The sequence below is a fragment of the Tinamus guttatus genome, unplaced genomic scaffold, assembly GCF_059628265.1.
Source record: "Tinamus guttatus ecotype Peru unplaced genomic scaffold, ASM5962826v1 Tinamus_guttatus_pri_ptg000086l, whole genome shotgun sequence".
Classification (NCBI taxonomy): domain Eukaryota; kingdom Metazoa; phylum Chordata; class Aves; order Tinamiformes; family Tinamidae; genus Tinamus; species Tinamus guttatus.
The window spans coordinates 1,412,501-1,440,107 of record NW_028288620.1 but is presented as its reverse complement, the minus strand read 5'-3'; the positions used below and the strand labels follow the sequence as shown (position 1 = coordinate 1,440,107).

At 34.6% G+C, this 27,607-nt stretch overlaps 1 protein-coding gene across 1 annotated transcript in view; it reads left to right on the top strand.

The window, feature by feature from the left end:
* CRISPLD1 (cysteine rich secretory protein LCCL domain containing 1) overlaps nucleotides 1-27,607 on the top strand; it is a 35,475-nt gene that overhangs the window by 4,248 nt on the left and 3,620 nt on the right. The window contains exons 3-13 of the mRNA XM_088520343.1: nucleotides 14,666-14,784; nucleotides 14,911-15,043; nucleotides 15,455-15,570; nucleotides 16,137-16,237; nucleotides 17,263-17,442; nucleotides 17,539-17,599; nucleotides 17,733-17,799; nucleotides 18,434-18,564; nucleotides 21,564-21,607; nucleotides 21,701-21,773; nucleotides 23,974-24,049. Coding sequence (XP_088376469.1) covers nucleotides 14,666-14,784; nucleotides 14,911-15,043; nucleotides 15,455-15,570; nucleotides 16,137-16,237; nucleotides 17,263-17,442; nucleotides 17,539-17,599; nucleotides 17,733-17,799; nucleotides 18,434-18,564; nucleotides 21,564-21,607; nucleotides 21,701-21,773; nucleotides 23,974-24,049 — 1,101 coding nt within the window. The remainder of the gene's footprint in view (nucleotides 1-14,665; nucleotides 14,785-14,910; nucleotides 15,044-15,454; nucleotides 15,571-16,136; nucleotides 16,238-17,262; nucleotides 17,443-17,538; nucleotides 17,600-17,732; nucleotides 17,800-18,433; nucleotides 18,565-21,563; nucleotides 21,608-21,700; nucleotides 21,774-23,973; nucleotides 24,050-27,607) is intronic.

Genomic DNA, 27,607 nt, shown 5'->3' with positions numbered 1-27,607 from the left:
AAGTGTTCATTATACAGGCAAACTCCATTCTGTAATTTCATAACTATAACTGATTTTTGCAGCTATGCATTTTTTGCTCATAATTAAATATAAACAAGTGCATTTTGTGACACTTCATATGCATTTTATTTTTCAAGATGCATATTCATAATAAGATAGGCAATGCCCCCCCCCCCCCCAAAAAAAAAATCTCTTAGATCTTGGTTTAGAGGTTTCTGAGCTTTGGATCAATTTTATAAATGCTAGAAAGATCAAACAACGAAGTATTCATTCATTTTTTACCTAGTTATTTATGGGGTAAAAGGGGATAGGGCTGATGAAACTGAAATTTCAGTATGGTCGGATAGACCCACACTATTGAAATATGTCTTACACTTTTTGACTAGGATACATATGGTTATGCAGAATAAAGGAACAATCCTCCTGAATGTTTGCTTGTGAAAACTGATCTAGCAAAATTGATAAGTATAGATGCAAAACTTTGGCATGCTTTAATATTATAGAAATACTGGCAAAAAGATCCTGATATGGCCGTGGTCTTCCCAGGATAAGCTGTCCTTTGTACTAGTAAAACTGTTCTTTTGAAATAGGTCTATTTGTAATTTTGTTTTGAATCTTAATGAATCTAATTGTTCAAAGTTCAGGCACTTGAATACTTATCCCTATAGAAGTCTTTACTTGGAAGTGGGAGAAAACATCTGGTGAATGCATGTGTCTCGTTACCCTACTTGTATCTAACCTAATCTGACAGCTGGCTGGCTGGTCAAAAAGGCTGGCACTACCTCTGTAACTCAAGTGCTGGCTACATGCCTCTGTCCCAGTCTTGCCACTGGCACTGCTGACACTTCTCTGAGTTGATGATGACATTGGTTCAAGTACTTAAAGAATCAGAAAAATAATCTTTGTTTTTGGGGTGGGAAGAGGGAAGGAGGATGGGAAGGTTAACTTTCAGCCAGTTTAGGTCCTGGAATGGACTCTAAGTATAGCTGTGTCCAACCAGAAGCGCTGATAAGAGGAAGAGGGTGGGAATACATAGCTAAGGGGAGAGTACAGGAAGAACCACCACATTTTGGAAAGGAGTTGTTTGTTATATTACATTACAAGTAATGTCCAACTTTACCTTTGAGGAGACTACATGGCTAAGGCTGCGTTCTCAAGTTAAGTTGTGAAGAGGAAGAAAACTTCCTACATGCTTTTTACTAACATATCTTGTATATATACCTTCTAAGTACATTAGTTTTCAGAAGAAAAGTAGAACTGCATGGATACTGAAAAGAATAAACCATAGCATGATATTCTATGTCATGGCATGTTAAAATTTTGATTTAGCTTCAGTCATAAGGAGTTATAAAGACACAAAATAATACCTATGTGATGATACTCTAACACAGATACTCTGCGGTTCCTTGGCGTGCCAATGGCTTTTTCTTGAAGTTGGCCACCAGCATTTAAGATCTCTATTCCACTAAAAAAAGCTGATTTTTCTGTACTGCTTATGACTCCCTTATGTACTGTGCCCCTTATGACAAGAAAAAGAGAAAATGCCAACATGAAGTTACTAACTGCAGTAAGATTCCCTTTAGAGATGTCTAACCAATAGAACCTTCTCATGGTTGGCTGGCTGAATTTACAGCATCAAAAGTTAATCTATTCTGTCCCTAGTTGTGATCAGTAGTGGATTGCTCAGTAAGAGCATACAAACAGAGAAACTTATGCAGTGAAGCCTCTCAACTTTCGACAAACAGCAGTTCAAGGAGTTCCTGAATCCGCAGTTGTATTCTTGTGCAGAATAGTCCCAGGTGGGACTTCTAGGAATGTAACTAACTGCTCTGCATCTTCTATGAGTTTGGTTTCTTTGCATATGGCATTAAGTTGCTGTACTTTGTAATTGTGCACTGTATTAAAGTAGTTCATTTTCATTTAAACTTTTTCTTTTATCTTGTGCTCATTTTTCTTTATTGTAAGAAATGATGCAAATTTCTCACATTTATATTTTTATATGTTTTTCCACAGTTTTAAAGCTCTTTTATAGTCACCTCGGTCCCTTCTTTTTCAGCTGAAGAGTCCTACGCTTCTAACTTGAAATTTGCTTCCTCTGAAAAGCTATTCCATTTTGCAGCGCTTCTCCGTCTGCTGTGGCGCTACCACCTTCCTGTTAGTTCAAAGGGAACAAAACTTACTGCACTGACAGTTTGTGTGCTGTGGATTTATATGGTTGGAATTTTTTTTGTGTGTGTGTTTTTTATTCTCTTCCTATAATTCTCAACAGTCTTTTGCTTTTTGACCTTGAATAAACTAAACCCAACATTTTCAAAGAACTCTTGACAGTGTTTTCCAGTACTCATGGGTCATTTCCAGTTCCCTACTGTGTATGTATAGCTGGCTGCAATCTCCTGTACTCTTTACTTTGCATGTGTTGACATAGAATGTTATTTGCCATTTTGTCTGCCACTCAGTATTACAAAATCTTTATTTTCATTTTCATCTCTCTTTTTTTTTAAACTACCTTAACTTTTTTAAGCTACCTTAACTTAATACTATCAATAAACATAAGTCACTCAGCTTGCATTGCTCTGTATTGGGATGTTATGGAGAACCTACTGTACTGTTATTTACAACACAAGATCAAGGATGTATTTTATTTTTCTGGAAATTTGATAAATAATTCTTTATTCTTAAATTCCATTCTGTTTTTTTCATCACCTTCTCCTTTATCCCTATGTAGTCTTATTTATTTATTTTCTTCCTGCCACTCCCAATCGTAGAAATGCAAAGACCTGTCCAAAGACAAAGGAAAGGCCTTGGTTTGCCATACATTTGTCCAAGCTATGTCTTGGAATATGTAGGAGAATGTATTATTTCCATGGTTGTAATACTCATTCATCAAATCACCAATTTTAGGCACTTGGGAGTCCTATACACAGTTCTGTCATCAGTGTTATCCTTAAGTAAGGCATGAAGTGTTTTATAGAAAAACTCTTACCTCAGACAGTGGTAACATGATAAATCAGAGCGTATGTACACTGGTTTGTTGTTCAGACTAGAATGATATGGAAGAGTGTATGATCTGTCTGCAGTTAAAAAGGATTATTTATTATCACATTATTAATGAATTATTACTATATTGTAAAGTGTTGATAAAACTTGATTAAGGTGCCATAATCTTAAAATTTTCTAATCTTTTGTGTTTTTTTTTTTTTTTTATCAGTATTGTTTGTATATCGTGGACTGACTTTGCAAAATTATTATGTTTTCTGGTAATATTAAGGTAACATTGCATTTTAGCAAATCTGTATTCATGAAAACTGTTTTTTTTTTTTTTTTCTCCTACTTATTATGGTTGACAGATTAAGAATACTCTTCGGTATAGGAAAAGTGGAAGAATACTAGTTCCATGGTGTTCTAAGCAACTACAGTCTGCAAACTACAAAATATCCATCTAGCATAATATCTTCATTTTTGGTTAATGAATTTATCATAAATTCTCTTTCAAGCCTTGTCTTAGTATTTTTCCTTCAATTCAAAAAAGTAGATATATTTTCCTAAGCACACAAATAAGTCAACTAACTCATGTGAGATCCTCATTCCATGCACGTGTCTTGGCTGTACTGAAAAGTATTTAAGTTCCTGACTTCATAAATAGCAGCCTAGTTCAATCTGGTATTTCTTGGCACCTGGCCACACACTGTGTTTTGTGATTACCATAATTGGAGAACATCAGTGTCCTCTAGGGCAAGTAAATCTTTATTTTTAGTCTTCATATGGCCAGATCCTGCCTGTACATGTTAGGGATATCTTCACAAAGCCTGTACTATACTTTGCTTCTAGAAAGATTTACTTTGCAAACCTTACAAAATAAGTAAAATCTTAAGAAGTTTTTGTTTGTTTGTTTGTTTTTTCCTTCCCATGCAAGCAAGAGTTATTTATTTGATATAGCTACATGGTTTCTATGTATTGTTGTATTTCTGCACCTCATAGCACTATTGCATCTGTATTTTATTCACAAGATACAAAAAAAAAATACTTTTCTTCTTACTTTGTCTCGATATATTACCTCTGAAAGCCTTATCTTTCTGAAAACTCTGAGAGTGGTAAGTGATGTGTTGGAAGATCAGATATTATATCATTCATTTCAAAAGTGATTGACTTCTGGCTTGTATGAGGCCTCATATTTTGGTGCAAGAAGGTATTGCCACTCAATACCTTCATGCAGACTTCAGAAGAAAATTAAGAATTAATCTTGTGTGTTGGTCCAATTTCTCATACATTTTTCTAAATTCTTCCCCAGGAAAATTGATCCTGTAGTTGAATACAGATCAGTGGGCTTTGGATCATACGAACCTGCTGGCACTTATAGCTATTGCATTATCATAGCATTATAGTGTTATCATAATGACTGCATAGGGATTGAAACAAGTTTTCAGCTCTTTAGTGCTGCTCTTATATGAGGTACTCTATGTAAGTCTGGATCTGATACAAGTCTCTACATGTATCTGTCAGATCCCAGCTGAGATTTCTGCCCAGAACACCCTGGGCTAGAGGACTGATGCCTGTACTACAGCCGCTCTCCGTGCTCCAGTGTGTAGAGGAGAATTAAAACTACATGCGGAACCATAAAGGCCTGATAGTGGATTCGGGCATTTTGGTGATTTTTTTTTTTTCTATATAGAGCAGAAATGCCCTATTTAAGAGTTTAAACTCCTAGAACTTGGTCACAAAACTCCCGCATGTCTGATTTAGTTGGTCTGATTGTCCGTTTTGCCAGCACACTGCAGGGATGCTTGGCTAAAAACAATTACCATTCCTTTTGAGTGGAGAACTCTGGTTTGTGGAATCCTTTAAGTGGCTGGAGAGCACTTAGGGTGCCAAAAACAGTGCAGCCCTTTCAGAGGGAACCTGTCTGCTTTCCCTCTGGTTTTCCACTTCCCTGCTCCACTTCAAAGAGTGGCGGAAGTGCTTCAGCTTCTTTGCCTGTGCTCAAAGGCTACTGACACTGCATCAAAGAGCATGGTGACGTTGACTTATCCTCTTATTCTCTCTGGCACTTCTAGCAAAGGATTGTGCAGTGCAGAAGTGGCCAAGAAAGCAAGTGGATAAGTCTACGTTATGACTTTTATTGATGCAATGCCAAAAACAACTAAGCAACTCCAAGTAAAGAAACTGAAAGTGGAAAGCAGCAGAAAGGCTTACTGTCTCCCAAGTTTATGGGAGCATTCCCAAAATAAAAATAAGTAACTGCATAGGACAGACACTCTTCCTCCCTTATTTTGCTGTCAGAGAACTTTTTCATCTCCTATATCAAAGAGATTAGTGAGGGGTAATCAGGAGCAACAGCACCAGAAATAAATGTAAAATGGATGCTGAATACAGAAGGAAGCACTGAGGAACTCCAAGCCTGCCGTCTTCATGTTGTCTGAATAAGAATCTTTCATGGAGGAATAAAAATTGATATTTATTTCTTATATAATTTCACATATATGCAATTTCAGTAGCTTCATTAGCTTAGCTTTGGCATAGATGTGGTAACTTTCATAGCCAAAATTGATACATTAAGAAGACTATCTTCTGTCCTTATGAAGTGGCATAATTTTTTCCTTTTATGAAGGAAAATGACAGTTACTTAAAATGAAGTTATTTCACTAAATCTTTGCTCTTGTGCTGTTTCAAGAAAGAAAGATACCTGAAACATAGCATAGTATATTTGTCCTGAACTTCCTATTGGCTCTCTGAATGGCTAGGAACTCTTGCATGAGTACATGTTCCAGCTGTTTTCTGAATTCTGTATTTAAATGCATTTCTAACAGCAGTGCCAAGTCTCCTATAATCAGTATTCAGTAATTTCAATTCCTTTCTATTGCACTAAAAGTGGTCTACTATCACAGTGATCCTCTCCTAAAAACAAACCTTCATTTGGCCACATATTTGAGAATTTGCACCTAATTCTTGCTCAAAGTCCAGGAAATTCTGTAGCATCCCTAAAACTATGTGTGAAAGCAAGTAGTTATGGCTAGTTTATAGTAGTACTTACCATGATGATTTGAGGTAAGGACCTGTGCTCTGGTGAACTCATAGCTATAAATATTTATGAATACTCTTTGTAATGAATGTGTGTAATTCACAGTTTGACAATGGACAAAATGCAGAAATCAGGATCAACTCTTGCAGCACTGCTGCTTCTTTTCCATTCCTGTCAGCATATACAAATGAACAGATGATTTTAAGTCGTGTTCTAATAGAAAGTCTTTATGCAGTTTTTAAAAAGTGGCAAAGTAAATGTACTGTTTCGGGACACCTTGGAAGCCTGAATATTCCAACAAGGTTTTTTTAATGTGCTTAGAGTACACACAAAATTAAATGTGATTAGTCATGTCTGCTTGTTCCTATTCCTGTTTTTCACTTCTTGAACACAAAAACCTCAAACACATGAAACTGTAATAGAGAGATGCTTCAAAAATTGGTTCAATTTATTCAGTGTTTAGGAACAATATTTTTGGCCTTATACTGCTTTCCTGTTTCCAGGCAAAAGCCACACTTTTTTTTTTTAATGCTTTTTAATCTTTTCCAAAAGAGTTGCTGAAACCTCAAGGTCTATTCAGGGATTTCTGCCCAGGTTAAAGCTCTATAAACTCCGATCTACCACATGGTAGCATATGAGGTCCTAACCGTTTATTTCCAGACAAACCATATTCCTCCATCTGAAAATGGATACCTAGCTTTCTTGGTAGTGAAAAGCTTGATAATTTTACATATCCACTTTATTCATATGTAAAGAATATAATAGTACTTATTAGCATTTTTTTTTTCATATTTTCAGTGAGGTTTGTCCGGAGTTTGAGTTTTTGTGCTCACTCTGCTTTATAGTATCTAGGTGACCTTCAGTGAATATTGGGTTCAGTATTTCCAAACTCAGATGGCTGAAGCTAAGCTTCTCAATTGTCTGTAGGTGACTTTCTTTTCAGTTGTGCTAATAATCATTAATTCCCACAGACTTCCTTCTGATGCCTATGTGTGGACAGAAATGCCTTACCAAGGCCTAATTTTCTTAGAAGGTCAAGCTGAAAACTACCAGGGTCTGTCAAGAACAGATCATGCCAAACCAATTCATTCTATTTTTTTTGACCCAGAAATTAACGAGTGCAGTGTGTAATGGTATACTCAATGGTAAAATGGTAGATCATTGGAAGTGATGGTCTGCTGTTTGAGGCTTTCCCTTTTTTCATTCAGTATTTTGATTATGACTTGGATAAGTACAAAATACACTAGATAACTTGAGATGCATTAAACTGAGATAGGTTGTGAAGGTTTTAGAGAACACGGTCAAAATCAGAAGAACTTGACAGAGGGAAGTAAAGGCCCTTAACCAAAATGATGAAACTTAGTAAGTTTTATCGCAAGGTAAGAAAAAAGGAGGAAATCAAATACACAGGCACACACACAAGTATGTGTGTAACATTACAGAGAAGAAGATGCAGGATTAATATCAAATTACAAATATGATGAAATGGTGTAAATAAGTTTTAAAGTATACTTGATTTCTCTGTGTGAAACTGGTGAGATCTTGACTGAAATGTGATGCACAGTTATTGTCATGCTCTGAGAATGGTCTAGCTGCAGTAATGAGAATGAAGATTATTAGAGCAGATTATAAAATCAGGGTATGTGATTTATGAATAAGACTGAGCTGAATTTGGTTAATATGAGAAATAAATTGTTTAAATGATTTGTTTTTTCCTTTCTGGCAAGGAAGCATCAGCTAGCATTGCAGAGAAGATTTAAGTTGTGTACCAAGGAAATCCTCTTATTCTTACAGTGATAAAATTTCCCCAAATTGTGAAAATACTCTAATTTATGTGGGTAATACAGATTTAATTCTGCTCAGTGAGGAAGCAAGACTATAGTTAAGATCAATTTCTTGAGGTCTTTTCCGGCTGTGTCTCTTTGTGATTCTCCACTGGCACCATGTAGCCGATTTTTTTTTCTTAACTGCATTTATGGCTTATTTGATCATGACATTTCTCAGTCAATATTTCATCGTTCCTTTTTTTTCCTTCTCAGCATCATTGGTCTTAAAGAATACAGTGTATTCGATTAAAAAGCAAATAAATACCCATACTGTACTGTGGTATTTACTTTACCAGTCTCTCCCTATATTTAGAATGTATACAGCAATGAGGTATTTATACTATGCCATGGTAAATGTTTATTTTCGATGTTGCCCACTGTAGTTACTTTTCCATCTTTACTGAACTTAAATTTTAGCTCTTTTTTTTTTCCATATAGTATCATTCCATATGATTTTTTCCACTTTCTTATGTGTATGAAGATCTTGCCAGTTCAAATGTTATCACTTGTACTTCTTACGTCTCACTGGAAAATGCTTTTGGAGCTATTGGGCTTGCTAGTTACAGCACCAGTTGTAACTGAGAGACTCACTTATGCCGGCCTGCCATAGCAGAGAATTAACCCTCTAATTTAACACTCATGCAACGTAGATGATGGGATTCATATCATTAGGCTTTTGGTGTCCTACAGTGGAGTAGATGTCTGTGTTTGAGCCAGTCTTCTTTTAGTCAGTGCAGAGAAAGTTATCTGAGGAACAGTTTTTCTCAGGTAAAATAAATCAGATGAATCTCCCTCTGTAGATGCTTATTTGTTTATGCTAACTACAAGATTTTACTTTTGAACTTAGTCATGTCCGAATGACATAACGGTTTTAGTAAGCGTGTATTTCGCAAAGTTGAAGGCTAAGAGATAGCATCTTTATTAAGTGTTGGATAAGTGTTTGCTTGATAGAGTCTGCTTTTCAGAACATTGATCTTGAATATCAGAAGACTTATCATTAGCTATGTCTGTTTTATTGCTTTCCCTCCTGCTAATTCTGAATTAGGTGTTTCTTTTTATGAAAAAGTGCAGCACATGAAGCATCTGGAAAAATTATGATCACTGTCCTGCCACTCATAAATGTCTGCCAAATATTTCAGTTTTTGAGTTTATTCAGTGAAGCACAGGTTTGTTGTCATGAACAAACTAAACTCAGTGCAGTCTATTATGCCACAAAAAAAAAAAAAAGGAAAATAATTAGAATAAGAATAACATGATTTACTTCTGTAGGGGAGTCTGGATTCTTAATCTGTCAACCCCTTGACTATACCAGTAGGCAATAATTTCATACCCATATGGGGGAAGGAAAGAACATCTTCCCTTATCTTCATAAGAAGCTATATGTCCTATGTTGCATGCACCTGCCGTCTTCAGGAATGTGTCTGTACTGAATGCAGGAACGTGCTGTGTACCAAGAAGCCAGAGTAACAGTACCCCAAGGCCTTTGGCTGCTAGCACCATCTAAGGTATCAGATGTCTAAATTAGCTCTGTGAATCAGGAGGAATGCTCATAATCCCTGAATGCTTATAGAGGAAATGTCACATTGTGGTGATACTATTGCCTCTAACTGAACTAAAATAGTATTTTATTAATGATATATTCCATCCTCAAATGGAAGAAAATTTTCAAAGAAAGAGACAAAACATCACATATAGCCTGTTAGTTATGTGTGAAAATTGAAACTCATTGTTTTTTGGAGTTTTGGTGCACAATTATTTGTTTATGTGGAAGGTTAGAAAGGATAGAAAAAAAAAAAAAGACCATCCTTAAAATTCTCCTTTTAATAGGCCTGGAAAAAAGTACATTATGACACAGATAGCTGTATTTGTCATGATAAACCTGTGTTCGGCTGTGTTAACTGTGTTGTGTCAGGAACAGTGGCACTGAAGAGAATGTGGAACATGAAATGATACAGTAAATATCTTAGACTTCAGTATAGGGTAAGGTGCAACTCATTCATAAGCATGAATAAAACATGCGTATCTCTGTTTTCTTGGAAATATATGATCTGGTCAGGAAGGAGATAGCTATACAGACTTTGGTATCTACAAACACACTGTGCGACATCACGAGTACTGATGCGCGAGAGGACTAAAAACTGTTTAGTTTCTCCCCATCTCTGTGCCATCTTCAGGTTGGTATGCAACGTCTCTGTGGTCTCTTTAACTTGCATTGCTAAATGATCTTAACGTGAAAGTAAAAATGCAAGAAACATTTGGTAAGCAGAAGGACATTTTTTAATTTTAAGGCATGTTATCAAGTCTATTTATATTTGTTGCTACTGTAACAGAGTTCTGTGAAACCAAAGGAATAGATTCAAGCAGGTTTGTGTTGCTGAGCAGCAGATATGTTCAGTATCTATCTGTCTGTCTGTCTGTCTAAAGAAAGCCAAATCGATGATGATCAGTTGTCCAAAAGATAGACCCCATAAAGATTTTCCCACAATGTGAGAAACACTTTTTCATGATGCAACAGATTGAATTACTTTGTGTGGCAATAAAGAATTAGCTACTTGCTTGCATCTTGCATCTTCTTGTGCTTCCTTCAGTATATCATCTTTACCAAAGAAATTTTATAGTCAAAATTCATTAAAAACTCATCAATTTAGGGCATAAGTGAGAGAACTGGTGTCTGAGGAATCAAATACAACATAAACATGTACTCAGACCACAGTCATTTTTTGGGAGGAGAAAAAAAGTCATGTATATACACATATATATTTATGAAATTGTGTTGAAAGTCTTAATTATCCTTGTTTCATATGAGAATCCCTATCTATACCTTTGTGGAGGTTTCTTTTAATCTTTTTCTGTGCAATTATTTCAAAGCATTAAATTGTTTTAGGTGACACCTTAGTATAAACCTGTAAAATACCGTCTGATAATGAAGGATGTTATGGAAGAAAATTGTGAGAAGTTTTTAAAACACCAATTATATTGCATTATATATTTCAGTGGCCAGGTTTAATATCACTAATGATATTGTGGTTAAAGCATGAGAAATACCCACTTTAAATATGATGGAAAATAACCTATGTTGCTACAACTCTTCATATTCCACCATTTTTCTTACGGTATTTTTTTTTAAATACCAAGCTTTTTGTTATCTAAAGATTCAATTATCAAGCATATACTGTTTGTTTGAAGTTTTTTCGTTGTATAACTTGATCTGAATAGAATTGTTTTATGTTTTTTGGGCACCTTTCTGCATATATTTGCTTTCCCTCCTTTATCTTTTCTTCTTCATTGGGCTTTAAGGGTGAAGGGAGCACTGGAAGAACAAAAAGCTTTAAAAATTAATGAAATGAAAGATGAAATGTTTAGCAGTGAGATGGGATTACAGTCTGTCAGATTCGGTACCTTTGCATAATGTCATTAAAACTTGTGTCAATTTTTTGTCAAAAGTGTATTCAGATATAAATTTAGATAAAGCTTTCTTGTGATTTGCATCAGAAGTCAGGATATAGTTTCTTATTTTTTTATTTTAAAAATGTCAGAATGATTCTGGAGATTCAGAAAAACTTTGCTTGTCTACGATGTGATTTAGGATTGTATCATACTGATTTTGTTGTACTTTGTTAGGTGGATATTTCTTCATTACTTGTTTCTCATTTAAAGAAATAATGACGCTAGCCAAACACTGGCTGGCAGGATAACAGGCAGGGTTTTCCCTCTATAATCTATGCCATTTATATATACAATATATCCATGACTGGTAGTTTTTATATTTGGCTTTAGAAATAAGGAATTTAGATGTTAAAGGTTTGAGAAACAAATGAATGAGCCCTTTCTTCTAGAACACACACAGAATTTCCTAAACAGCTGACTCTTCTGACGTAACTTTGAGTAGTACATACATAGGAGAGATGTGGATCATTTTCTGCTGAATTCAGTCTTCGTGCAGCAGCAACTATCCAGTGACAAATTTCTGATTATTTTTTTCATAAAACATTACATTAATTGCTTTTCATCAAAATTCTAGTAATTCATACTAAATGAAAATTGAATGCATGAAATCTACTATGAAATTTCATAGCAGATTGTGATAATATATAGATTTATGTTATTACTTAAATTTTGGTTTCACAGAATCACAGATTTCTGAGAGTTCCTAAGAAATAGTATGTCAGACATTTTGCAAAATCATTAAAATATGAATTACTAAAGTTTAGGGATCATGTTTCTACAGTGTAATAAAATTATCAATCAGAAGTGTTTCGGAAAAAAACTACATGATAACTGAATAAATAATAAAAAACACAATATTTATATGTAAAAATTTACCATGCTAATTAGAATAGTGCATCCCATTGGACTAAATAATGAGTTCTTTAGTACCGTTAAACTATTTGTTCTTTTGAAAAATTTACATGCTATAGTAATAAATGAAAATTACGTAGCCTGTGGTTAGGACTAGTTAGAATATTTTTTCTAATATAATTTTTTCATTGCAGTTATTAAATCTGAAATCTTTCAGTTAAAACAAATCTTCTAAATAGTGTACTTATGATACAAAGTTCAGGCTTTTTGAGGAAAGCAAGTGCTGTCAAAATCAAATTCTTCTGGTAGGAAGATTTTCCTATATGTAGGAATTTGTGGGAAAGATTATATTCCTTTGAGCCTCCACTACCCTCCCTAAATTGTGATAAGCCCAGTTCCCACCCTTCCCTCTTTGATATTTGACCTAAACCCAAGACTCCGGAGTCTGACGTTGGAATTGTCATTGCGATTGACATGGAGGTGGAATGACTAAGGAAAGCTGATAACACTGTCTTAGATGACCCCAGAGGAGAATCATAAATGAAATAGTTCCAAGGAAAGTGCATTATGATGAGGCTTACTACTCTGTTAGCAATAATAAGCGAAAACCTTAAGAAAAATTGAAACGAAGCTTCAGAGTGAAATAACTCCAAAAGTTGCCCATTTTTTAAATGAATTAGAGGTCGCTGGTTTTACTGTAAAACTTGTGTTCATGGGGACTTATTTTTGGCTTCGAGTTTAGGTTTCTCGTTCTTTTTGTCCTTCACTAATAAATATTCTAAATTGCAAAATATTTTTGGACAGCTTCAAAATTTCAATCTGATTCATGAGTTTTCTTAGTTCTACAGTTATTCCCATATTAAGGAGTAGATTCATTTTCCTATAACATTTTTTTATGAGAGGCACCGGGAACTCATATAAAAATAGGCTGTAATGATTATTTCCAAAAATGGAACATATTCTTCCCAGGACATTTTTGATTTAAGGCAGCAGTAACTCCTATAAAAATAGACTCTAGGGATTATTTCCACCAATGGGGCATATTTAATCTCTTTAATATAGTAAAAAATAGGGTTATTGCCTCACAATGAGCTTTAAGCTAAGACCTTTTATCTTTAATTCTGCATGTTTCCTCTCTGAGACAATCTCCTGCACATATGCAGATTCCCAAGGAGAGGGAATGGAGAGGGTTGCCACCATGGCTCCTGTTACAGGTAACATCCTGTTTCTGGTTTGTTGACAGGATTGACTGTTCAGTACACAGAAACTGCCATATAAAACTTCCTGATTTAAGAGTAGAATATGTTCTCATGGAAATTAAAGAATCCTCTTGCTTGTGACATTGAATTATTGGACTAGTAAGGTGAATAGAAAATTCCTGCTATTTCCTAATGTCAATGGCTTTTGATCCATACGTAAATAAAGTTTTATTTTGTTGGTAGTATATTGTTAGAATAATTCTGCATATAAACTTTGCAGTTTTGAAGTCAAAATTCACATTTTAAATGCCTTATTATCTTCTAATACTGATGATAATGGACAAAATGGAAGAGTGGAGCTGGAAATAGATATCTTGTATTTAAACTGTGATAATGAATTCTTTATAGGATCGTGATTTTGTATATCCAAGGGCATATGGAGCTCTTAATGAGTAATCTTGTTAAAAGGTGAAAATAGCATATCAAAAACTTCAGCTCTAAGAAGCTTTTAGTCTGAACATATGATGAAATAATTGTGTTTCTATCTAAGAAATGGATTTATCTCATGGAAATGTTTTAGTTTTCTAACCAGAGTATTAGTATAAGCTGTTCAGATATCTGGAAAATATTTCCGTGTTTATCATTTAGGAGATTTTTAAAGGTCAATTGTCAGTATGGATGCTTTGACTAAAAAAGGACCACTTTGAATAAATCCTGGCTTAAAATACTAAAAACAATGCATAAAACACTAAAAACACCTAAACAATGTATTGTATCATAATTTTAGAGGAGTGCTGAAGAAGTATTTTTTTGAAAGATGACAGAAACTTGAATTAAACAGACAAGAAGGAGAAAATCACTTTCGTTTCAAATAAACTATTGGTTTAGAGAAAATAAAGCCTTATATTGAAAGTTTGCTGGATAATACCCTTTTGGCTAAGAGGGCCTATTACTAAAAAGAAATCTCACAAGATGAAAAGTGCGCTTGAGTTAGCTTATAAAGTCGAATTTAGCCTTTCAGTTTCAGATTTGTCTTTAATTTACTTCAGCATGTGTCTGCATGTGTTTTCTAGAGGGAATGCTCTGAGGGGATTAAAATTTACTTTCTTCACGAAAACATTTCTGCTTCTTAGGTAAAACTAATGGGGCATTACCGTTGTCAAATCTTTCTTTGTTTTCTCCCTTTTGTCTTCTGTCCCAATTACAGGAACTTTTTTAAAAATGAGTCTTTTATGTTGGTGTGCTTTTTTTTTTTTTTAATGCATGAAATAATGTCCATCCAATATTTCTAAAAATGTGTGCTTTTTTTTTTTTTTAAACTTCAGACATGGGATACAGAACTGGAGAGATCTGCAGAATCCTGGGCTGAAACCTGTCTGTGGGAACATGGGCCCACAAGCCTTCTTCCATCAATTGGACAAAATTTGGGCGCACACTGGGGAAGGTAGCTTAAGATACTGTTTTATAATATATATGCCTTTTGAAATTTTACAAAATTTGCTAGTTAAAAGAAAAATGATAGAAGGTATTGCTTTTTAGTGACCTAATAGACTGTTACTGGTTTTCATAGGTATAGGCCTCCAACATTTCATGTCCAAGCATGGTATGATGAAGTGAGAGATTTTACCTATCCACATCCTCATGAGTGCAACCCATATTGTCCTTACAAATGTTCGGGTCCTGTCTGTACGCATTACACACAGGTAGGTGGGTTTGGTTTTTGTCAGCTATGGAAAAGAGGAGCCAGGATCTCCAGTGTGGTCAGTGAATGACACACAAAACTTATTAATATCATTGCATTAATCTTACAGTATACTCCTTAGTGCAAAAACAAAGGGCCTTGTGGTTTATTAATTGTTGTTCTTAATTAAAAGCACTGGACATGAGTGATGGTGAGTAGGGTTGTCATAGGAGTCTTTAGATTTCCTCTTCAAAAATATCGCTTCCATATTTTTGCAATGAGAATCATTTCAGCAGATAACCAAAGGAATTCAATCATCTTAGACATATTTTTTATGAATTTTATGAGTTTTATGAATTGATGTTTTTAGACAGCATTTTGGCATGTTAATCAGTTTTGGTTTTCATTTGTTTTTCTTTTTCCTTCTCCATAGGTTGTTTGGGCTACGAGTAGCAGAATAGGCTGTGCAATTAATTTGTGTCATAACATGAACATCTGGGGACAGATTTGGCCAAAAGCAGTCTATCTTGTATGCAATTATTCTCCTAAGTAAGTAGGTTGATACCCAAAAATATCTTGAGGGGGCAAAGTACTTTATAATCCAGGAAATAATCCAAAAGGAAAGCAGTCTGAATTTTCTATTTTTTGTACTGTTATAAAGTAAAGTATTGTTCCCAAGGCTGCTTTGGCTGCACAAATATTCTTGTGATTTTCTAGAGCTTCAGTTCTCTGGCTTGATTGTGTATTAGCATTCAACTTCAGCGATCTTCATTATAGCGTGATATTTGACTGGATAATAAATGAAATTACTACAATGGAGAGGTTCAAAGAATGGGTAACATGAAGGTCAAATTCTATAGGATACTCTTAGGAGAGTGAAGCTGTGCTCTTACTTAGTTGAGGAATATAGTCTTAGGTGCAATGCTGATCTAAAAATATCTCACATCAGCAGTCCTTCAGTTTTGTTTTCAAGGGCTTTTCAACAACTTTGTTTATTAGTGTAATCAAAACAGTATCACGACCAAAGTGTCCAAAGTTTTTCACCATTTATTTGTTCACATATTAAATATTGCTTAATATTCATGTATTTATTGTTTGCTAATGGATTTTTTTAGGGGTAACTGGTGGGGTCATGCTCCTTACAAACCTGGACGCCCCTGTTCCGCTTGTCCCCCTAGTTTTGGAGGAGGTTGCAGAGAAAACCTTTGTTACAGGGGTATGTACTAATTCAACAGTATGGCTGTAAGCAGTCAGAGAAATGTAACCTTTTGTGTTCTTCATTCATTATGCTTTCAAATAATGGCATAGAATAGAATGTATTATGCCTGCACCTCAGAGGTAGTGGAGAGCTGTTAGTACACAAAGACATAGACTTTGGCAGCATGCTGTTTACGTCCCTTTCTGCAAGGTATAGTTGAAGTCTATGCACAGATTTGTTTGTAGGGAAGCGTTTTAGCTCAGTGATATAGCCACATTACTATAGTCAAAAGACAAGAACAAGACAAGAAGACATTATTAATTAAACAAAATATCAGTAGAATGATTATTAATTCCCTGTAGTTTTCATGATTTTATTCTTTCTTACTTTCATAGCATTGAAATGGACCATATTAAGAAGCTGCTATTTCTTGTTGCTTATTTTTCATGCAAGTAACTTACAATTTCTATTAGTGATTTTGAAATTATTATTTTAATATTTCTTCATGTATTCATATGGACCTTAATAGCCCCATCTCTGTATGCTTGTAGCTTCCTTAAGGTTCCTATCTAAGTAAGAACTGTAGATTTAATGATGAGGATTTTCATATCAGTTACATTATGTATGAATAAAATGGCCTCATTTTCAGATGTACATTTTTAGAAAATTGGCTCTTCAATTATGAGTTAACTAGCAACTTACTAAAGCTCTTTCAAGTACTAATAGAAATATCATCTTCGATCTTTGATTTTTTTTTTCCGATCATCTTTGATTTTTCCTGCTGACATAAGGATGATGTTAAAACATTTTCATACCTCAGTGGTGCTGCCTGTGCTAGAAAAAATCTGCCTTTAGTCAGCATTAGAAAGATACATAAGAGGTGTTATTGAGCTTGAGTGCCTCCCATGAAGCAGTTACTGGCATTCTTGTGCATATTCAACCACATTGAGAAGAAGCCATGATACCAAAACATGGCAAGGGGTTTGCATTCCACAAAAATACTGTATTTATTTCTGAGAAATTACTCTTTTTTCCTGAAACAGAGGGTTCAGAAAGGCCCTATTCTCCCCATGAACCAGAAGAGGAAACCAATGAGATTGAGCGGCAGCGATCCAAAGCCCAGGATGCAACTGCACAAAGCCGGCTGAGGACTCACTCACCTTCAGGCTCTACAGGCAGTGATGACAGTGAGAAAAATGAAGTAATAAGCACACAGCAAATGTGTAAGGAGTTTACCTGATTTGCAAGGAGTCAACAAATTTGCATTATGCAGCATCAAGTTCATTACAGTAAAATTGTTTTTTTTTTGTTTATTTTAGCTCAGATTGTTTCATGTGAAGTAAGGCTAAGAGATCAGTGCAAAGGAACAACTTGCAATAGGTATGGTAAATATTACAGTTGTCATCCTGAGATTATTTAAAAAGATTATATTTGTATGTGAGCTGAAATATTTTCCATTTTTGAAATCCAGAGCTGTATTTTTATAAGACCACATTCTGTTTTATTTTTTTAGGTATGAATGTCCTGCTGGCTGTTTGGAGAGCAAAGCCAAAGTTATTGGAAGTGTACATTATGAAATGGTAAACATTTTTATTGGATGTTTTTTGCCAATATAATTTTTAGTGAGATGGCTTTTTTCATTGGAGTACTAGCCAAAATAGTATTAAGAATGAATTTTTAAGAAACCAGTGTTCACCAAAACTAAAATCCTACACTAAACAATTAAGGCTGCATCAGACCATCTAAGTTTGTGTCTGTTCTGCATACGCTCTTGGGATGTGCTTCATATCTCTTATAGTTCCACAGAAATAGAATTTGTGTTTCCAGAAGTCCAGAGTTCAAACTTAAGGAAAAATACAGCAATCTGTGGATGTATTCATATAAACTCTTTTAATAAGATAGGTTTGTCCATATAAAATTAAAGCCTACCTGAAAATGTACAGTTCTATATTATGTTGTATCATTATGTAGAACTGAAAGAAAGTACAGAAAAAACAGCTACAGTGAATGAGTCTGTTTTGTCTCTGAATAAGGCAAAATGATATCTTCATTTGAGGTAGCCCCTTAAGTGTGATGTGACTAGGATAGATACTGTGTACCAGGATATATGACAGAGTCTTATGACTAATAAAAAATGTGTTTTTTTACATTAAATTACAATGGAAAATAGTATCTTGACTGCTATGGAGTCATTTTTTCCTCTTTGTTTTTCAGCAATCCAGTATTTGTAAAGCTGCCATCCATTATGGCATCCTAGACAATGAAGGTGGTTGGGTTGATGTCACTAGGCAAGGAAGGAAAAATTACTTTATCAAATCTTATAGAAATGGCATTCAGTCAATTGGGTAAGTGTCTTAAAAATACAGTGGATGAGTTTTTTGCACCTTTTTTATTTCTCAAAAAAATAGATCACAAAAATAATGCTTTGTCGTTACTTCTTTTATCACAAAGAATATGAAAGTACTATGAAAAGGCAAGTTGATACAGATACTGGCAACATCTTGAAGGTTTAGCCAGCGTTTGAAGAAAAGTGACATAATAATCAATCAAAAGGAAGTGAAATAGTTCACTAAGTCCCTTGGGCAGTAATTTAGTATTTGTAGTTAAATAATTTCAATATCTGGAGTATCAATTAGTTATAAATACACAGACATATAAAAAACTGCTACATACTGACATTAAATCAGATTGTTTTAATTTCTTTGGGCAAAACTGGTGATATTATCACCAGAGTTGGCCCATGTACACAGGAATCCATGACAAAAAAAAGGACAAGGCAAAAATCTTATAAATTTGATTTTAGAACTGCTCTCATATTGATCATATAAGCCATGTGAGCAAAGCATAAAATACATTTCTTCATCTAAATGTTTGAGAATTTCCTTAGAAGACACAATTTACCTAATTTATTTGTCTATCATATATTGCTCATGTACTTTACACAATTCTGCATTTGCCAGTGATGGAATAATATCAAACACTCTGGAAGCTTCATTGTGAAATGTATCACAGTGTTCAGGTGTTTGCATCAGTTTTCAGAAGTTTGCTCCTGACTATTACATATGAAAATAGGTGCAAATACTGGTTGACAAGCTGAAATAAAAGCAGGAAAAGCACTGGATAGAAGGGGAGAATATCTGTTCTGATATTCATAGATAACCATTGATATGACAATATTAGTATTAGTATTTACATCTAATATATTTCTGGTATCTACAAGCTGTACTTCTCCGTGTGTTAATGTATGCTGGAGACTTGTCCACTGGTATATTTACTTCTATCTTGTGTGGCTAGTTTAATAGCAAACTGAAAGAAAATGGAATTTTCCCAAGCGATGTATTTAATTGGGTGAGAACCTGAGCATACAGAGGAAGATGAGCAATTGTTAGAGCCTCTGCTCTCATTCTGACCTATGAAAACCAAAGCCAGAATGCTGAGGAAGTGAAGGCATGTGCTTTAAAGGCCTTCTTATTTTAAGAAAGTATCTTTATGCACTGGAAGTACAATTTTCATGCCTGTGAACCCGAAAAAAAAGGCAAAACTCTTGGAAATCTGAAGCCAATCCTGAATTCACAAGTAGCTTGTTTGGTATTCAGATGTTGCAAAATAATGTTTTAAATTCTTTATGGACTGTTGAACTGGGTCTGTACCTTTTTATCTGGGAGCATCTTTCATCAAATTGCTGCCACTATGTGTGTGCACACCTAGCACAATTCTTCATTAATCTCCTACAGTACTTATGATTCCACCCTTTATAGTAACCTTAGAATATGTTATGATCAAGCATCACCTTTGCAAGTGTATAAATTGTAGTCTTTACAGTAAACAAAGATGATCCCCAGAAAATCTCATATTTGTAATAAATGTCTGTCCTACAAGGCTGTGCGGTACGCTCTGTGTTACTTCATTACTCAGACTTATTTAAAGTACCTGTTCACTACAGAGTGCACATGCTAATTTCCAAGGGTCTCTGTAGTTCATTGCAGATACCAGGTCTCACCAGTGTCTCTAGAGGGAGCCGAAATTCCTAGCATAAAGAAGATGGCTTTTTAATGGAATCTCACCTCTCATTGATATTGAAAATCTAATTTGTTCTTCCAGATTTTCTAGAGCACAGGAAATAAATGAGTAAATAGAAAGTCAGAAAGGTGAATTTCAGAGCAAGTTACAGCATTTTTTTCTGATCTTCAGACTTATGTGCAAAATTGCCAATACAGTTATTTTTCAAATGTTTCATTATCGTAGTGAAAGGTAGCATTTTAAACATTTAAGTGCTTGATATGATATCATTGTCTGAGTTAACATACTATGTTTTATCACTCTTCTTAGTATTATCTTAACCAGCTAAATAACTTTAGAATATGTGAACTATTCTCACATTACTGTTTAAAAATTCAAATACCACAATTTTTCATGGTATGGACATAGGGCAACACAGGTATGAATTAAGATTCTGAAAACAAATTGGAATGCAATAACAAGCAAATGTGAAATTGTTGGGCCATACAACTAAATAAAGCAATGCAAAGAGTTTCCAAATAAATTTTGCAGTGTTATGGGGAACACAGCAGTAATCTGCGCAAAACGTGAATAGGGAATCATATCCTTCATCGTTATTTAATAAAAGAATTCGTGGACATCAAAAAATATCATCACCTCCTCTTGTATTATAGATGAAAATATTAGAATCATAGACATATCCCCTGGGATAAAAAGAGAAATAGAATAGAACTGTTGACCGCTTGTTACAGAATAACTGCACACGTATAACTGATCTGATATCATAACAAGGAACTGACACTTTCAGTTATCATACAACCAGACTTTTACGTTTATACTGAGTTAACCATGATAATGGTGATTTTACATAGAAGTGGATATAAAAGTAAAATTGAATCAAAATTTTCTGAAAATATTTGTTAGGAGAATTTTTTTTTCAGATGTGAAGCTGTTTGAAGGGATGAATCCTTAGGGAGGAAGCGAATACTCGCTTTTCTGGTAGATGGATGCTTCCAATCAATTCTCAAACATGGGGTTTGGTTGCTGCAGTTTGAGAGACAAATTGATGCATTATTTGTTGCTAACAGATTTATCCTCCTAGCAATCAAAACTGCTCAAAAAGCTCAACATGCATTCCTTATTTTCAAACACAGATTCATTGGGATTGTAAAGTAAATGTATCATTTGCAATAGATCCACCAAGAAGGGAGTTTTGCAGAGAGTAAACATTGTTTGGGGGCAATGTTCTGAGTCTATTTCTAGATTCAGTAATAAAAATTCTTCTAGATAATAAGAAACCCTTGAGAGATGTTACTTACTGACTATTTCTCTTATTTCTTCTCAGAAAATACCAGTCTGCTAATTCCTTCACAGTCTCTAAAGTAACAGGTTAGCATTTATTTTTTATAGTCTTACTATTACTTTTTTTTTTTTTTTTGGAAATTAGCATACATTTATTGGTTTCTGTTTTACTCTCTTCAGTTCAAGCTATCACCTGTGAAACAACAGGGGAACAGTTGTGCCCATTTCAAAAACCAGCCTCACACTGTCCAAGGTAAAGTTCTTTAAATATTATATTATTACGAAGTGCAGCCATATTTTCTGTCAGATTTATTAACTATAGCTGTCATTGACAAAGATGACAGCAGTAGCTGTGCAGAATTTTGCAAATGAGGCCAGAAATATTTTACTGATATTTAAGTCTTTAGTCTCAGCAGAAGGCCAAGTAGGTAAAGATGATCTGCCTATAGAGATCTTTGGTGTAGCACCGTGAAATAGTCATTGGTTAGACTGAAGGAAGATGCGTTTTTCTGTTTCATTGTGCATTACTGAATCTACGTACTTGGGGTACAATTCAGTCAACTTAAGTTTATACATCTGTAAAAAAGGAACTGGTGCAGATATTTGTCATAAAAGTGACCAGATTGTTTTGGTTTTGCCAAGAAAACAAGCAAACAACAAGAACACCAGCAACAACAACAACAAAAAAACACAGGAGATTGTTAAAGTAGGGTATGGTCTACAAGTCGGTTAATAGCTTTCAGTTAAATATGTCTGGTGTTCCTTTGAAAGGTACATTTTTACACATTGAAATAAACCTGTGCCTCAATATTTTGAGGGAGGAAATCAGTAACAGTTCTTAAAGCCATAGATGAGTCAAAGGTAAACACACTGTAGCATGATTTACCGCAAACTAAGCTGGAGATATCCACAGGAGTACTTTCATAGCAATCCTCCCGCCAATACAGGAAGCAAGCACAAAGCCAGAACTGCTAGGAAAACATCCCTCCATGTAGCACTTGGGTCTGTGGACTTGTTTGGTGTTTGGCTATGACCTCTAGTTTTCTGGATGTAAGACGTGTAGAAATAAGCGAGGGTGGAATTTGGGAGTGGATGGATAAAATCCCATGCTTCTGCCTCCTTGAATCTTCTCTTTCATTATTAAAAACTAGCTTCATTAAGGGAAAAATCACGCGTTTTTAAGAATATTGGGGAAAAAAAAGTTTTAAAAAGTCTTATTCTGATGCGTCCATTTAAAGAATTTCACAGCAGCAGTGACCCATTGAAGACTCTGTGCATGATCTTAACATAATTCTGAAAATGTAGTCTCAGGTGTTACAAGCCGTAATCAGCCATGGCATTGATTGTACTACCTCATTTTTCCCTCTCAGGTCCTAATCACACATCAAAAGCTCTTCTAAGGCCAGTCTGACATCATATTTCCTTTGGACAAAAATCTCCCTTGGCTGCATCAGCCTGTTTCAATTGCCCATCTGATAATACTGTGGCATGCCTGAGGGCTATAACGTGCTAAATATCTATCCAGAAAGTGGATGGTATCCTAGGGAAGGGTGCTTGCCCAGGACAGTCCATACAGGATAGTTCCAAAGCCATCAAGACATTACCTTTTTTTTTTTTTTAATTAAATGACACACTTTGCTGCTTTAATGGCATTTCCTTGTAGTAGTATTCCGTAATTACCAAAAAAAAAAAAAAAAGATACTTGCCATATATATTAGTGTATGGTGTTCCAGTGCATTTTTGAATTGAGGTAAGGATGAATTAGAGGCAGAGCTTTTCTCAAAGAAGGTTAACAAAAATGACGTGAATAAGGGTGATGTTTCTTAGTAGCTCTTTAATCTCCTAAAATCACCAAGAAATCTCATTCCTAAGGCTTTCAATTTAGCCACAAATCAAATACTCAGGGTAATTATTCGAAATTGGCTTGCAACAGCATCATGCATCAGCATTAGCTTGGTCATGTGTATCATAACAGGGGCAGGCCTCATCCAGATATGTTTTTGTGTTTGTTTGGTTTGTGTTTTTTTATTGTTTTTTTTTTTCCTGAGGAAATTATTCAACTGTACAGATTGGATAGGATGTGTTAGAAGCAGTTAATAATACAACAGTGTGATCCATCTTTCTTTCCACTGACTTTTCTACTATGACCCTCGCATTCATTGAACGACACAACCTCCTGGTATTCCAAGGAAAAGAAGATAATCATATCACTGAAATGAGTTCTCATGCATGTTTTTCATGAACCACAAATTATATCAACGATGCTTTTCGGCCTGTGGTATCAAAGGCTTAAAAGCTGATCTATATTGACCATCTGTATGCACCATCAATTTGCTTTATGCTCAGTAATGGTGATGTTGAATGTGATAAAGTATCATTTTACTATAGTAAACATGATACTATAGTATCATTTTTTCCATAACTATGTGTGCTTTCTGTTTTCAATATTTCAGGGTGTATTGTCCTCGCAACTGCATGCAGGCAAATCCACACTATGCTCGTGTAATTGGAACACGAATTTATTCAGATGTAAGTAGTATGATTTACATTACAGCATATAATGGATATGAAATCCTGTGAAAAGCTATAAGATATAATAACGTATAACATAAATCTCTAGCCTTCCTCCATGCACTGATTTTTTAAACCAATAAGCAAGCAGAGATGTACCAACAGTCTTTTTAGAAATTCTTTATTTTCAGAGACTCTCATATAAGTTAGTAGTACTCAAGTGAAGATATCTAAACTTGTTTGGAAGCATCAGTTGTCTCTGGATCCATATTTTCAATTTTCAATCAAAATTGCCACCCATTTATTCAATATTGGCAAGTTATACTGGTTTAAACCCTTGCTTTACGTTCCCCTGTTGCAACCATAACTTATCTGAGGATTAAACTAAAACAAAAAAAAAGAAAGATTTTGACTGGAAATTGGAAGATAAATGTCCATAGTCTCATTATGCATGTTTCTTGTCTATAAATAACTATATATTTGTCGAAGAATTTTCATATATATTTTCATTAACTTACTGTTTTAATAGATTGATACTTTTTTTTTCTATCATTGTTTTTAGTCAACTTTTTTTTCTGCGTTACTGTCATCATGTTTAGTTCAAAGTGACTTTTTTTTTCATATGTTCTCTCTAAAGACACTTTTGTTTTGATGCCCTGATTGGATAATCCTGATGATTCTTTTTTTGTGTGTGTGATGTCCATACAAATTCTTCTGGCTCAAATAAACATATATTTTTATGTAGATGCATATGCCTGTTTGCATGAGTGTTTGGGCCTCGTTCATATTCCTATCAGCAAGAATTTGCACAAATATTCATAACAAGTAAAGAAACATGAACAATTTTTAAAATGTCACTGATGCAGAAAGATATGTTAACAATTTTTTTTGCAATATTCATGAGATTTTAGTTAAACTAAACATTTTATTTTCTAGCTCTTTGTCTATTCAGTTGTTTATTTTTAAAGTTAGTATTTTGTCTACTTGTCTTAGCTGTATTACTGAAAAACAATGCCCCTCAGAATTTTTACTTTTCTTTTTTCTGTTCTTTTTTTTTTTTTTGGCATTGCCACAAGTATCCCTAACTCCATTGAATGAGAAACCCCATTATTTCATTCTCCATTCTTCAGTCCATTAGCAACTGTCCCTTTGTCTGGGACAGAGAAATCAGAGCTGTGGTTCCTATAGCCAGTATCTATGAACAAATGTGTATGCATAGTCTTCATCCTCCCCAACTCGATAGATTCTCCTTTTTTGTTGAGCTCCCTTTGTTTCTCTTGTCTTGAAATAGACTTCAAGCTCTTTGAAACAAAAACACGGCTCTGTTATGTGTGTATAGTACAAGGAGGTCCTTTCTTGAATAACATTATTATGATATAAATAAGAACTGTAATAGCTGTTACTCTCGGAAGACAGAAGTACAAGTTACTCATTCTTCTGGTGCAAAGACATTGCCATCTCTGTGCTTTGTGTCTCTGCTGGCCTGGCTGCTAATAGTTTCCACATGGCAATGCTTTGTCCTCTTGGGAAACCCGGAAAAAAACCCCCAGATTTCCTGCTTTCCTGTGCTGCAGAGTTGGCAGCACTTTTTAACTTGGTTAATCCAATTTGTCTAAAAAATTTTGAGTCTTATTTCTGGAAATTCAGCATTATATCATGTCAGTGAGTATTTTAACAATATCTGTGTTTTTAAAACACTTCAATGTCACCTCCTTATTGAAATAAAGTAAAAAAAGTGTCAAGAACTGAATCTAATCAATTTTGATGGCATTGTCAGAACTCACAAAAATGCTTAAAAAGAACAACTAGGGAATTGAATAGGTAAGTTAATAGGTTAAAAATTGTTTCACTGATAGATTTTTCTGGTAAAAATATATATATATATATTAATTTAATGGGCACACCTTAATTGTGTGTGTGTCATAAGTTCAAAACCATATTCCAGTTATCTTGTAATAATATGTAGAGAGTTAAAATTTGATGTATATCATACTGTATTGACCATAGGTGGCATTTTACCAAAGACAAGCTCTTATTAATATTGAATCTAAATTATGGGGATTAACTGAGCAATTCATAAAAAATGGAACCTCTCCTTAGGGCTAGTACAGCTCAGCCTATGTCTCCTGTCTATAGAATTAGATGAAGTTCATACTGTCTGAGGATTTTGACCATACTATTTTTTGTTTTAATAACTCTATATGGAAGTATTTTCCTAATTTGTAAATCTCTGCTGCAGTAAAATTTACACACTATGAAAGAAGCAAAACTATCAAGTAGTTCTATAGTCTAGTCATACCGGGGAAGCGAGAGGCTTGCATTTAAAATGCCTTTGCAGATACGCTATGCTGAGTAGCTATTTGGTATTTTGCTGAGTAGCTGAAGAAGGAAGATCATTTAGCAGCTTGGTATTCAGATGCTATGACCTGTTAAATACTAACAAATTTCAGAGGGTTCACAGCACAACAATAAAGCAAGGTCATATAATTCTTTATGAAATGTTTATGTTAACTTAAAAACTAATGCTTTATATATCCTTCAGAGTGTGATCATGAAAATTGAAGAAGCCAACACAAATCTCTGACAGACTTTCAGAGACTGTTATAAGACCACTAATATAAAATTACTTTACCAATACTATGCTCAAATTTAGGATAGGCAAAGGTATGAAATAACGGTTTGCTTAAAACAATGGAAGCTGTATCTTAACACCTTAATTCAAGGGAATGTGACCAGGTTGCTTGAAAATCCTTAAGAGCAGGAACTTTACATTCTGGTTCCACTTAGACAAAGAATTCCAAGATCAGAGAAGTTTATGAAAACTCAAAATAGATAATACTTTCTCCAGAACACTGTATTCATATACTTGTTCATGTTAGTAAACTCATACATTTATTCATCTGTATGCATACAAGTTATTATTTTAAATAATTTTAATTAATTTATATTTGTGCTCTGTGCTTATCCACAAAACAGCATCAGAATGCCAGTTTATTTTTCATCTGAAGACAATTTCTGAATTTTTCTTGTCCTTCCCATTCCTCCGTGACTTCTCCTGTTTCATCCCATGTATGGCTCCTGCATTTAGTTTTATGATGTTGCACGGTAGTTTCATCACCGTACTTTGGAGGTCAAAGTAATTTAGAAAGTTATCAAAAGTAATTTCTAACATAAGGCAGGTTTTCTGCCTATGATCCTTCTTTTCCTGGGTTGTTACTCTAGCCTTTTTTTTTAAATATATATTTCCAAACTCAGTGCAAAACTGAGTGTCTACCATATTATAGGAATTAATAGTGGTCTTCTGGTTCTTCACTGTAGTTAATTGCTTGTAAATATATTAATTTATATCTCTTTTGTTTCTTTAGGCTGTAGATCATGTGTTACACATATTGAAAATTATGCAGAGTCTGGTCTTTATGTTCTCTCATTATATGAATACATAAAACTATAAAAATTACCCTAAAAATAAGGAGACTCCTGGTGTTAAGAATACAGCAAAAGTCTTGCAGCCTTGGGAAGAGGACAAGTATTGAGGAGCATAAACTTCATCCCTTCTGGCATGTTCAAAACCTGCAT